The sequence below is a fragment of the Heterodontus francisci genome, chromosome 20, assembly GCF_036365525.1.
Source record: "Heterodontus francisci isolate sHetFra1 chromosome 20, sHetFra1.hap1, whole genome shotgun sequence".
In the NCBI taxonomy this organism is placed as follows: Eukaryota; Metazoa; Chordata; class Chondrichthyes; order Heterodontiformes; family Heterodontidae; genus Heterodontus; species Heterodontus francisci.
Genome location: NC_090390.1, coordinates 78,830,545 through 78,843,678, shown reverse-complemented (window position 1 = coordinate 78,843,678; position 13,134 = coordinate 78,830,545). Strand labels below are relative to the sequence as shown.

The window sequence follows — 13,134 nt, the reverse complement described above, 5'->3', positions numbered from 1 at the left end:
CAACCAAGGCAGTGAGTTTGTTCAGGTAGATGTAAGCAATCTCCTGACGCAATTCAAAGAAGCTGTCTTGATCAACATTCCTCCGTTAACCACTACCACCTAAACCAGATCATTTATTTCACTGCTGTTTGTAGGACCTTGCTGAGTGCAAATTGGTGTTTCCCTATACGTCCAACTTTAACCACAATCAGCTATGAAATGCTTTGGGACAACCTGAAGATGTGCAAGTTGCTATATAAATGCAAACACTTAGTATTTTCATATTAACCCCACAGAACCAAAATCTACACTCAAGACATAATTTTAACTGCAAATATGTACACATATATTTTTCCTCACTCCATTGTCTCTATTTTTCCATTCTCCTGTTGTACTATTTTTATTCTTTAACTTTAATTTTACTTTTTTCCTTGACCCGGTTAAACGCATTGTATCATTTCTAACCTGTTGTTTACTCATCTTTTTTACTCTTAGCTGCAAACATTCACATTCAGAGAACAAATTCAACAAAAAGAAGTTTTCAGAAAGTTATGCTGATAGGGTTCGATGAGGAAGAATGGGAGGAGGTTCGTGAAGAGCATAAACACTGGCACCGATCATTCGGGCCGAATGGCCTGTTTCTGTGCTGTGCACTCTACGCAATCTCTGTTTTGATTTTTAAAAACTGCTCTCTAATAATTGTTGTAAAGCTTCTAGATCCTGAGCACATTTGGAAGGGTTAATTTGTCTGCAGCATTGTGAGGGTTAATCTTTCCTATAGCATCCCACTAAACTGGGCCAAAGTCCTGGAACTGCCTCCCTGTCTTCTTTATACCCAATAGTCAATAGAAAATGGTCAGAATTACACAGAAAGAAACAAACTCGGTTTAGAATTCAACAGAGGGTTCAATCCAGTAGTTTTTAGAATAACTACTGATGAATCCAGTTCTTTAAGAAATATATATTTTTATATATATATATGCATTTATATAGCGCCTTTCACTATCCCATGATGTCCCAAAGAGTCTTACTGCCAGTGAAGAACCTTTGAAGTGTAGTTATCTTGCAGGAAACGCAGCAGCCAATTTGCACACAGCAAGCTCCCACAAACAGCAATAAGATAAGCAACTCAATCATCTGTGTTTTAGGTGTTGGGTAAGGGATAGAAATTGGCCAGGATACCAGGAGAACCTCCCTGCTTGTCTTAGCCTCCTGCCCAATGAGAAATTCAGGCCCAAGCTTCTGAGCAGATCTGAACAATGACCACTCACTTGTTCCACTAATGTGTCCTGCTGTGTGTCTGTTGCAGTTACTACATTGATGATCAAATGGCAAATGTGGCTGATTTTATGAAAACCCGTCTATTGGATACTCTCTCAGATCAGATTGCCAAGGTACACAGGGTGAGTTTTTTTTTGTCTCTACTGGTTAACTTAGAAGTTGAGTAGCAGCACATACGAACATACGAATTAGGAGCAGGAGTAGGCCACTTGGCCCTTCGAGCCTGCTCTACCATTCAATAAGTTCAAAGCTGAACTGATTAATCCATATTTCCACCTACCCTCAATAACCTTCCACCCCCTTGCTTATCAAGAATCTATCTACCTCTGCCTTAAAAATATTCAAAGACTCTGCTTCCACTGCCTTTTGAGGAAGAGAATTCCAAAGACTCACGACCCTCTGAGAGAAAAAATGTCTCCTCATCTCTGTCTTCATTGGGCGAACCCTTAATTTTAAACAGTGACCCCTAGTTCTAGGTTCTCCCACAAAGGGAAACATTCTTTCCACATCCACCCTGTCAAGACCCCTCAGGATTTTGTATATTTCAATCAAGTCGCTTCTTATTCTTCTAAATTCCAACGGATACAAGCCTAGCCTGTCCAGTCTTTCCTTGTAAGACCATTCCAGGTATTAGTTTAGTAAACCTTCTCTGTATTGCCTCCAACGCATTTACATCCTTCCTTAAATAGGGAGACCAGTACTGTACACAGTACTCCAGATGTGGTTGTAACAATGCCCTGTATTGCTGAAGCATAACCTCCCTACTTTTGTATTCAATTCCCCTCACAATAAACAATAACATTCTATGAGCTTTCCTAATTACGTGCTGTACCTGCATACTAACCTTTTGTGATTCATGCACAAGGACACCCAAATCCCTCTGCATCTCAGAGCTCTGCAATCTCTCACCATTTAGATAATATGCTTTTTTTTTATTCTTCCTGCCAAAGTGGACAATTTCACATTTTCCCACATTATACTCCATTTGCCAGGTCTTTGCCCACTCACTCAACCTATCTATATCCCTTTGTAGCCCCCTTATGTCCTCTTCACAAGTTACTTTCCTACCTATCTTTGTGTCATCGGCAAATTTAGCAACCACAACAGCGATAAATGCGAATGACATTGCAACCGGACTGCTGAGCTGAAGGTCTATGTGTGAGGGGGAGGGCAAAAGGTCACATAAATTTCTGACGCTGGTTGGTTGTCGAAACCTCACATCAAAGCCATGTTGGCTCTCTGCAAGAGCAATTTACTTAGTCCCACTCCCCCGCCATTCTCTAAAGCCCTGCAGTTTTTTTTCCTTGTAAGTGTTTATGCGATTCCCTTTTGAAAGCCAATGACTTTAAATCTGTGTCCTCTGCTCCTCAATATAGCTGATTTGTAGTTTGCAGCCGAAGCCACAGAGTCTGGTAGTTTTTACTGATGCATTGTCTAAAAGGTAGGAGAACACAAGAGGTCTCGTGTCATTCTGTCAGTTGATTACACATTGTCCCCACACATCAGGTGTATCAATGACAATTCAAGTTCAGAGGCAGCTAGGACTTACAGGCTTGCTGTTTGGTGCTGAGCATGAGAGGACTAACTGGTTGTGCCCTAAGACGTAACTGCGGAGAACAATAATTGATAGCTTCATTCCAACACTAGGGATCAACATGAAACTTTGCTCCTTTTCTTTGCAACGTCCTCACCCCTCAGTTGTACTGTAACCCAGTAATTCTCACTTTCCGTGTTATTATGGTGCTTTATTTAAGATGGGGAATTGTATATAATAATGGAGGGAAAGCTTTATGAGAGTGATGGTCTCCCCAAAACCCTGTATGCGGCTCTGTGTTATTCAGGGTAAAATATTTTTGTATTTCGGATTGCACACGATGATATTACGTTGAACGGAAACAGTTCCCCAAGCTGTTGTCTAAGTGTTGTGGCGACAGTTGCTGAGAAGCTGACTGCACTGCCCTCTACTGGCTAGTGGCACTGGCATTTCCTTGCAGCTCATTCATGCTCTGGTACACATAAGGGAGTTAACTCCCGTACTAATTGCCTCAACTTTTCCTGTTTGAAAGCAGCATGCTTCAACTTGGCATCCACCTCGAATAGCAAGATCTATGAATTGAATAATAATTTCAAGAATAATAAATCACTTGCAGTTTTTGACTTTTCTTTTATCTTCTGTCTGCCCTTTTATATTTATTTAGAGATACAGAAATGTGGAGGTTGTTCAGGGAGCACTTGCTGCGACTGCTGGATAGGTTTGTCCCGATGAGGCAGGGAAGGGATGGTAGGGTGAAGGAACCTTGGATGACAAGAGATGTGGAACAGCTAGTCAAGAGGAAGAAGGAAGCTTACTTAAGGTTGAGGAAGCAAGGATCAGACAGGGCTCCAGAGGGTTACAAGGTAGCCAGGAAGGAACTGAAGAATGGACTTAGGAGAGCTAGAAGGGGACATGAAAAAGTCTTGGCGGGTAGGATTAAGGAAAATCCCAAGGCGTTCTACACTTATGTGAGGAACAAGAGGATGGCCAGAGTGAGGGTAGGGCCGATCAGGGATAGTGGAGGGAACTTGTGCCTGGAGTCGGAGGAGGTAGGGGAGGTCCTAAATGAATACTTTGCTTCAGTATTCACTAGTGAGAGGGACCTGGTCGTTTGTGAGGACAGTGTGGAACAGGCTGATATGCTCGAACAGGTTGAGGTTAAGAGGGAGGATGTGCTGGAAATTTTGAATTGATATGAGGACAGATAAGTCCCCGGGGCCAGACGGGATATACCCAAGGATATTACGGGAAGCGAGGGAAGAGATTGCTGCGCCTTTGGCGATGATCTTTGCGTCTTCACTGTACACTGGAGTAGTGCCGGATGATTGGAGGGTGGCAAATGTTGTTCCCTTGTTCAAGAAAGGGAATAGGGATAACCCTGGGAATTATAGACCAGTCAGTCTTATGTCGGTAGTGGGCAAATTATTGGAGAAGATTCTGAGAGACAGGATTTATGATTATTTGGAAAAGCATAGTTTGATTAGAGACAGTCAGCATGGCTTTGTGAGGGGCAGGTCATGCCTGACAAACCTTATTGAATTCTTTGAAGATGTGACAAAACACATTGATGAAGGGAGAGCAGTGGATGTGGTGTATATGGATTTTAGCAAGGCGTTTGATAAGGTTCCCCATGGTAGGCTCATTCAGAAAGTAAGGAGGCATGGGATACAGGGAAAGTTGGCTGTCTGGATACAGAATTGGCTGGCCCATAGAAGACAGAGGATGGTAGTAGATGGAAAGTATTCAGCCTGGAGCTCGGTGACCAGTGGTGTTCCGCAGGGATCTGTTCTGGGACCTCTGCTCTTTGTGATTTTTATAAATGACTTGGATGAGGAAGTGGAAGGCTGGGTTAGCAAGTTTGCCGATGACACGAAGGTTGCTGGAGTTGTGGATAGTGTGGAAGGCTGTTGTAGGTTACAACGGGACATTGACAGGATGCAGAGCTGGGTTGAGAAGTGGCAGATGGAGTTCAACCTGGAAAAGTGTGAAGTGATTCATTTTGGAAGGTCGAATCTGAATGCAGAATACAGGCTTAAAGACAGGATTCTTGGTAGTGTGGAGGAACAGAGGGATCTTGGGGTCCATGTCCATAGATCACTCAAAGTTGCCACACAAGTTGATAGGGTTGTTAAGAAGGCGTATGGTGTGTTGGCTTTCATTAAGGGGGATTGAGTTTAAGAGCCGCGAGGTTATGCTGCAGCTCTATAAGGCCCTGGTTCGACCACACTTGGAATATTGTGTTCAGTTCTGGTCGCCTCATTATAGGAAGGATGTGGAAGCTTTAGAGAGGGTGCAGAGGAGATTTACCAGGATGCTGCCTGGACTGGAGGGCATGTCCTACGAAGAAAGATTGAGGGAGCTGGGGCTTTTCTCATTGGAACGAAGAAGGATGAGAGGTGACTTGATAGAGGGGTACAAGATGATGAGAGGCATAGATAGAGTGGATAGCCAGAGACATTTTCCCAGGGTGGAAAGGGCTATCACCAGGGGTCATAATTTTAAGGTGATTGGAGGAAGGTTTCAGGGAGATGTCAGAGATAGGTTCTTTACACAGAGAGTGGTGGGTACGTGGAATGCGCTGCCAGCGGTGGTAGTAGAAGCAGATACATTAGGGGCATTTAAGCGACTCTTGGATAGGTACATGGATGATAGTAGAATGGAGGGTAGGTAGTTAATTTGATCTTAGAGTAGGTTCTATGTTCTATACAGCACTGAAACAGGCCCTTCAGCCCACCGAGTTTGTGCCGACCATCAACCACCCATTATACTAATCCTACATTAATCCCATATTCCTACCCCATCCCCACCTTTCCCTACCTGTACTACGGGCAATTTACAATGGCCAATTTATCTAGCAACCTGCAAGTCTTTGGCTGTGGGAGGAAACCGGAGCACCCGGCGGAAACCCACGCGGTCACAGGGAGAACTTGCAAACTCCGCACAGGCAGTACCCAGAATTGAACCCGGGTCGCTGGAGCTGTGAGGCTGCGGTGCTAACCACTGCGCCACTGTGCCGCCCAACAGCTAAATGCAACAACAACCTCCTGTATTTATAAAGTGCCTATTACGTAGTAACTCGTCCTAAGGTGCTTCACAGAAAAAATTTGACACTAAGCCATATGAGGAGATATTAGGGCAGATGATTGAAAGCTTGGTGAAAGAGGTAGGTTTGAAGGAGCATTGTAAAGGAGGAGATAGAGGTACAGAGATGAAGAGGCTTAGGGAGGGAATTCCAGAGTTTAGGGCTTAGGCAGCTGAACGCAGACCACCGATGATGGGGATGCTCAATAGGCCAGAATTGGAGCAGTGTAGATATCTCAGAGTCTTGTGGGGCTGGAGGAGAATACAGGGATTGGGAGGGTGCAGGGTCATGGAGGGATTTAAAAATGAGGATGAGAAGTTTAAAATCGAGCTGTTGCTTAACCAGGAGCCAATGTAGGTCAGCGAGCACAGGGGTGATGGGTGAACGGGACTTGGTGTGAGTTAGGGTACGGGCAGCAGAGTTTTGGATGACCTCAAGTTTGCAGAGGGTGGAAAATGGGAGACTGACCAGGAGTGCGTTAGAATAGTCAAGTCTAGAGGTAACAAAGGCACAGATGAGGGTTTCAGCAGCAGATGAGCTGAAGCAGGGGGAGTCAGATGATGTTATAGAGGTGAAAATAGGCAGTCTTAGTGATGGCATGGATTGGGGTCAGAAACTCATCTTGGGGTCGGATACGACACCAAGGTTGCGGACAGTCTCAGGCAGTTGCCAGAGAGTGGAATGGAGTCAGTGGATAGGGAACGGAGTTTGTAGCAAGGACCAAAGACAATGGTTTTGGTTTTCCCAATATTTAGTTGGAAAGAATTTCTGCTCAGCCAGATGTCGGACAAGCAGATTAATAATTTAGAGGCAGTGGAGCGATTGAGAGAGATGGTAATGAGGTAGAGCTAGGTGTTATCAATGTACATGTGAAAACTGATGCCGTGTTTTCGGATGATGCTGTTGAGGGGTAGCATGTAGATGAGAAACAGGAGAGGGCAAGGATAGATCCTTGAGGGACACCAGAGGCAATGGTGCAGGAGCAGGAAGAGAAGCCATTGCTGGTGATTCTCTGGCTATGACTGGATAGATAAGAATGGAACCTGGTGAGAGCAATCCCACCGATCTGGATGACAGAGGAGAGATGTTGAAGGAGGATGGTTTGGTCAACTGTGTCAAAGGCTGCAGACAGGTCGAGAAGGACAAGAAGAAATAGTTTACCTCCGTCACAATCACACAGAATGCCGTTTGTGACTTTGATAAGAACTGTTTTGGTGTGGGGGCATGAGCAGGAGGGATTTAAATATGGAGTTCCGGGAAAGATGGGCACAGATTTGGGAGCCAACTGCATGTTCAAGAACTATCAAATTACAGGTGCAGATGTCACAAGGATGGAGGAAGGAGGGCTCTTCTGAGGTTGGAACTGAGGCACATTGTTGGAACAGAGTTGTTTAGTCGTGCGATACTAACCTTAAGTGAATCTGTACTTCTGTGAAGGGAAAGTGTTCCATTCCCCAACACTGATATTTCTCATCTTGATGAGAACTAAGATGTCTATCACACTGATGGAGAAGTGACCCTTGAAGCATTTCCCGCTGTTGGCTTGAAGCTTTGATGCACCCTGACATTACTTGTGCATTACAGGCTCACGTTGCTTATCTGCTGTCATCCACTGTGCATCCACTGCTTACAATGATACGATATAACAGTGCAGCAGAACCCAAACCCAGCTGCAATCCTGAACAGGAAGAAAAGTTAAAAGAGATTTGCCTTAATGAAAAGTCAAGCTCCCTCTACTCCATCCCAAAGATGTATAAAGTGGAAGAAAGTTGCTTTTCTCAACAAATGCCTCGAAGAGTTAAATTTTTACCAGAGATTGAATTCTTTATTGAAAAGACCCAGATAAAGAAGCATGAACCATTAAGGTTGAAAGCAGTAAAAAGAGCAAAATAGTAGAGCCTACTTGATGCCAAGCCTAGATTTTGAAAGCCTCAGATTATAGCAAAAAAAGAGAGGTGAGGAGTTGCACAGTTTTAGATTGCTGGAAAGGAAGCAAACAGGAAATAGGGCAGTGATTCTTTATTTCAATAGAGTGAGGAAGCAGGATGGAGAAAGGGTGGGTGGAACAGTGCGTGGGAGCAGGACAGGATCAGTCAGGCACTGACAATATTGAGTACGGTAGTCGTGTTTGAGAGCTGCGGCATAGCCTTGGTCCGAGGCTGCTATATAAATGCAAAGCCTTCTTCATTGCTGCATGCCAAGGTTTCATAGAAATGGGGGAGTTTTAAAACTAGGCTTACAACTGCCCAAGAATTCAGCAGAATGGCTTTGACTGAATTTTCTTTAAAAATTAGCTCTTGTTCTTTGACAGTTACTACAGAGCATCAGATGTAACAGAAGTGTCCTGCTAGCTAAGAATGTAGCGTTAAGAGAAAACAGTCAAAACAAGTTGATCTGTGACTAGCTTAAGGCGGTCGTGTTTAAGAGCTGAACGGCATGTACTGGCTGCCCAGTGGCTCAAGTGACTTAGTACTTGACTCCCAATAAAGCCAAAACAAATGGCTGTCTCAGTTCCTGATCATCGAGTTGCTGGTCATTTGGATGGACTCGCCTCTGGATTTGTAGAATTCTTGTTTTACTAAGCTGGGCTACGACACAAAGGAACCAAAACAGTAGCTCCATAAATGGGCAGTGGTAGACCAGAACTTTGTTTCTGTTGATAAACCTAGATGATGGGCCAAGAGTCATTGGTTTCCGAACGCCACCAAGGACAGAGGATGAGGTAAATCAGGCAGCAGTGGTTTGGTGATGCCAAGCTTGGGATCTCAGAGTCTGTGAATTTCAGCTGGAAGGGGAGACTGAAGGAGTAAGCCTGTTTACCCCAAGTACCTACCCCCAAATATTGTGGAATCTTGCCTTACTCTTGGTATCAATGGCATATAACAAGGACACATAAAGTATTTGTTCTCACAAACTACTTTATTTACCTTCTACCCAATCTGTACAGATATACACACTGTACTGGTAGTTGGTAACCCTGTGTGCAAGAGTTCATCCTCGGGTGGTCAGTCCGCCAAACGAGTTCTCTTCACGTCTTCAGTAACTGACCCAGGTCACTCTCCCTGATTGCAGCAACCATGTCCCCGTGGGCTTTATACCCCTTTCTGACCCTCGTCCCTTGACATATAAGGTAATGTCTCGAACTGGGTCATCCGATTGGGTTTCAGTGCCTTATCAATCCCACCCTGGCTATGTGGTCAAATCCTGCTCTCAGCGGGGGTGGGGGTGGGGGGCTGCTTAGGTGCATACCAGCAATGGATGTGACAGCTGCATCTGAGGGAGACGAGGCCTACAGTTTCAAAATCCTATGAATGAATGTGGAAGAAAAGGAAAATGGATATGGCTTCAATTGCTCTGCTCAAAAAGGTAGCTTCTCTTGCGTGATGACAGAGACTGGTACAGGAATTTAGCTTGATGCTGGGTCTGGGAAGGGAAACACAATTAGCCAGATATCTATCAGTATCCAGTGATACCTGTTGAAAGCACGCTCGTGTGGACAGCATCAGGGTCAGCTGTGATGCCCTTTGCAGTCAAATAGATGACCAATGCACATTCCCAGGCTAACAGATGGGAAGAATCAAAACATTCAGCACATGGAAGGGAGAAAAAATTGGCAGGAGAAAAAAACAAAAGATACCATTTTATAGTTGATGAATGTTTGTGATTGCAGTGCAGGCTTTGTTGGATGAAGTTCCCAGGGCCTATGTTCTGGCCCTTGCTGTTGTTTATACTAATAATATGGAGCAAGGTACTTCTGGTCCCATAAAAGCTGTGGTTTGCGGGCTCCTTTGTGTGCCCCTCCTGGCAGCCAGTTGTCTGAGGCTTGGCAGCAAGCACATCATTGCTTGCCCAGTCCCTCGGCCACCATACCACGGAAAATATTCTGCAGCCAAGCCTCTAATCTGACTGGCTCCAAAGTGGCTGCCTAGTCAGTTGTGCTCACCTGATTTGCTCAGGCTAGGACTCTGCACAGCAAGGCTGCACTGAAACTATTTCCAGCCAGCAGTTAGAGTTAGCGCAAGTCCCAGGGAATGGAAAGAACAATAAACAGATGGACCACATGACCAGGAGTAGGTCATTCAGTCCCTCCAGTCTGTTCTGCCATTCGAGCTGATCATGACTGATTTGTACCTCAGCTGATTTACTTGCTTTTCATCACATTTCCTCTGTCAATCTCAGTCTTGAAAGTTCCAATTGTCCCAGCATCCACAACCTTTGCGGAGAAGCAAATTCTGGATTTCCACTGTACTTCGTAAACACACAGGCCCACCCACTACATAGACACACACATACACACACACATACACCCACATACATACATACACACACGTGGACCCACCCACATACATACACACACACACACACACGCATATAGACACACACACATACATACACATACACACACACATACACCCACATACATACATACACACACAGACCCACCCATATACATAGACACACACACACACACATATAGACACACACATATAGACACATACACACACACACACACACACATAGGCCCACCCACATACATAGACACACACATACACACACACATACACCCACATACATACACACACACACACACACACATATAGACACACACACATACATACACATACACACACACACACACACATATAGACACATACACACACACACACATACACCCACATACATACACACACACACACACACATATAGACACACACACATACACACACATACACACACACACACACACACATATAGACACATACACACACACACACACACACACACAGGCCCACCCACGTACATAGACACACACATACACCCACATACATACATACACACACGTGGACCCACCCACATACATACACACACACACACACACACACATATAGACACACACACATACATACACATACACACACACACACATATAGACACATACACACACACACACACACACAGGCCCACCCACGTACATAGACACACACACACACACACACATACACCCACATACATACATACACACACGTGGACCCACCCACATACATACACACACACACACACACACATATAGACACACACACATACATACACATACACACACACACACATATAGACACATACACACACACACACACACACACACAGGCCCACCCACGTACATAGACACACACACACACACACACGCGCATACATATATGCAGACACATACACACACATACACCCATATACATACATACACACACACACAGGCCCATCCACATACATACACCCACACACACACACATATAGACACACACACATACATACACATACACACACACACACACACACAGGCCCACCCACGTACATAGACACACACACACACACGCATACATATATGCAGACACATACACATACATACACACACACCCCCCCCCCACACACATAGACAGACTGGCGTACACAGACAGACACTCACACACACTTGAACAGATCCACTTTGCTTAAAGGAAATTAAGACATTGGAGAAGGTTTAGGGAAGAGAAATGAGTGTAATTTAAAATGCAAGTTACAGGAACAAGTTCTCAGCGGAAAAAGATTGAGAGGTGTCAGGATCCAGGTTTTTTTCATGCGAACTGCCGTGGTTAATGTAGAGATAAGCAGTTTTGCTTTGACTTCATTATTGCTGGACTAGAGGACATAGGTACAAAATTGGCAAGCTTTAAGCAACGCTAAAGATTAGATAAAATGTCTTTCCTTTTCAGAATAGCAAAGATTTGGAATGCACCATCGTGGAAGGCAGGGACCATACATGTAACTTAAAGGGACTAAAGGCTCAAGGGATAAGAATAAATGGAGATGATGAAACAGTCTGTGATACTTTAACTCTCATCCTGCTCAAAATACAGCAATGTCATTGTTTGGAATGCAACGCGTCAGAGTTAGAAGGTGTTAGGTTGATGTACTGCAGGTTTTCACTTGGTTGCCTTAAAGTTGCAGCACAACATTGCAACTCCCTTTTTGGAACCTTTATCCATGTTTATTTGGTTTCCATGGGAGACTAGCAACTAAGGAGAATCCAAGTGCAAATTCCAAATAGTCTATTAGAAACAGGAAGTTCAAAGGGCCACACTTTTGTTGTAGCACTGCATTTACACAGCAATACATTAATGAACAGGGTGTACATGGTTTTGCATTGAATAAAATATTCTAACTTATATTTCCTGGTTTAGACTCTGCCTGTCTCAGCCAGGATTCTTCTATCTGATTGGTTGAAGAGATACATTGTTCCTTGCCCTGTTCACACAGGTCCCAGCTCCCCAGGCACCATGCAGAATTGGATTTCTAATTACCATACATTAAGAATATAAGGACATAAGAAATAGGAGCAGAAGTAGACCATAGGCCCTTTGATCATGGCTGATCTTCTATCTCAACTCCATTTTCCCACCCACTCCCCGTTTCCCTTGATTCCCTGAGAGACCAAAACTCTTGTCTATCTCAGCCTTAAATATACTCAAAGATGGAGCATCCACAACCATCTGGGGTAGAGAATTCCAAAGATTCACAACCCTGTCAGTGAAAAAATTTCTCCTCATCTCAGCCCTAAATGATCAGCCCCTTATCTTGAGACTGTGTCCCTATGTTCTAGAGTCCCCAATCAGGGGAAACAACCTCTCAGTATCTACCCTGCCAGACCCCTTCATATTCTTCTATGTGTCAATGAGATCACACCTCATTCTTCTAAATTCCAGAGAATATAGATCCAATTTACTCAGCCTCTCATCATAGGAGAACCCCCTCATCCCAGGGACCAATCTAGTGAACCTTCGCTGTACTTCCTCCAAGACATGTATATCCTTCCTTAAATATGGAAACCAAAACTGCACACAGTACTGCAGGTGTGGTCTCCCCAAGGCCCTGTACAATTGTAGCGAGCTTATACAAAAGCCCACTAAAAGTCTGTGGGCAGCTGTAGGCATAATGAACAGTGAGTCCTGTTAGTTTGTTGCTGACCACAAAATCAGGGCCATAGAGTCCACAGCTTCCAATACAAGGAATGTACACACCATTACAATGATATAATGAAACATAGAAGCAGCAAGGATATGTTAAATAAAGGAGGCTTTCCATAGGGTGTGTTATTAAGCTGTAATCAATAGATGTAGAACAGATCGTGAACTGGATGCTATCTAAAGTCACCCCTCCTGAAGATTTGTAACTTTGTAAAATAAATAGCTACACTTCCAACTTACACTTGAATTTTTTTTAGAAAACA

At 44.1% G+C, this 13,134-nt stretch overlaps 1 protein-coding gene across 3 annotated transcripts in view; it reads left to right on the top strand.

Annotated features, from left to right (window-relative positions):
• The window catches only part of hpse2 (heparanase 2), a 378,650-nt gene that overhangs the window by 248,599 nt on the left and 116,917 nt on the right, over positions 1-13,134 (top strand). For 2 of the 3 annotated variants that reach the window (XM_068053087.1, XM_068053085.1), the window contains one exon: positions 1,289-1,382. In XM_068053087.1, coding sequence (XP_067909188.1) covers positions 1,289-1,382 — 94 coding nt within the window. The remainder of the gene's footprint in view (positions 1-1,288; positions 1,383-13,134) is intronic. The other variant, XM_068053086.1, reaches the window with a different exon arrangement.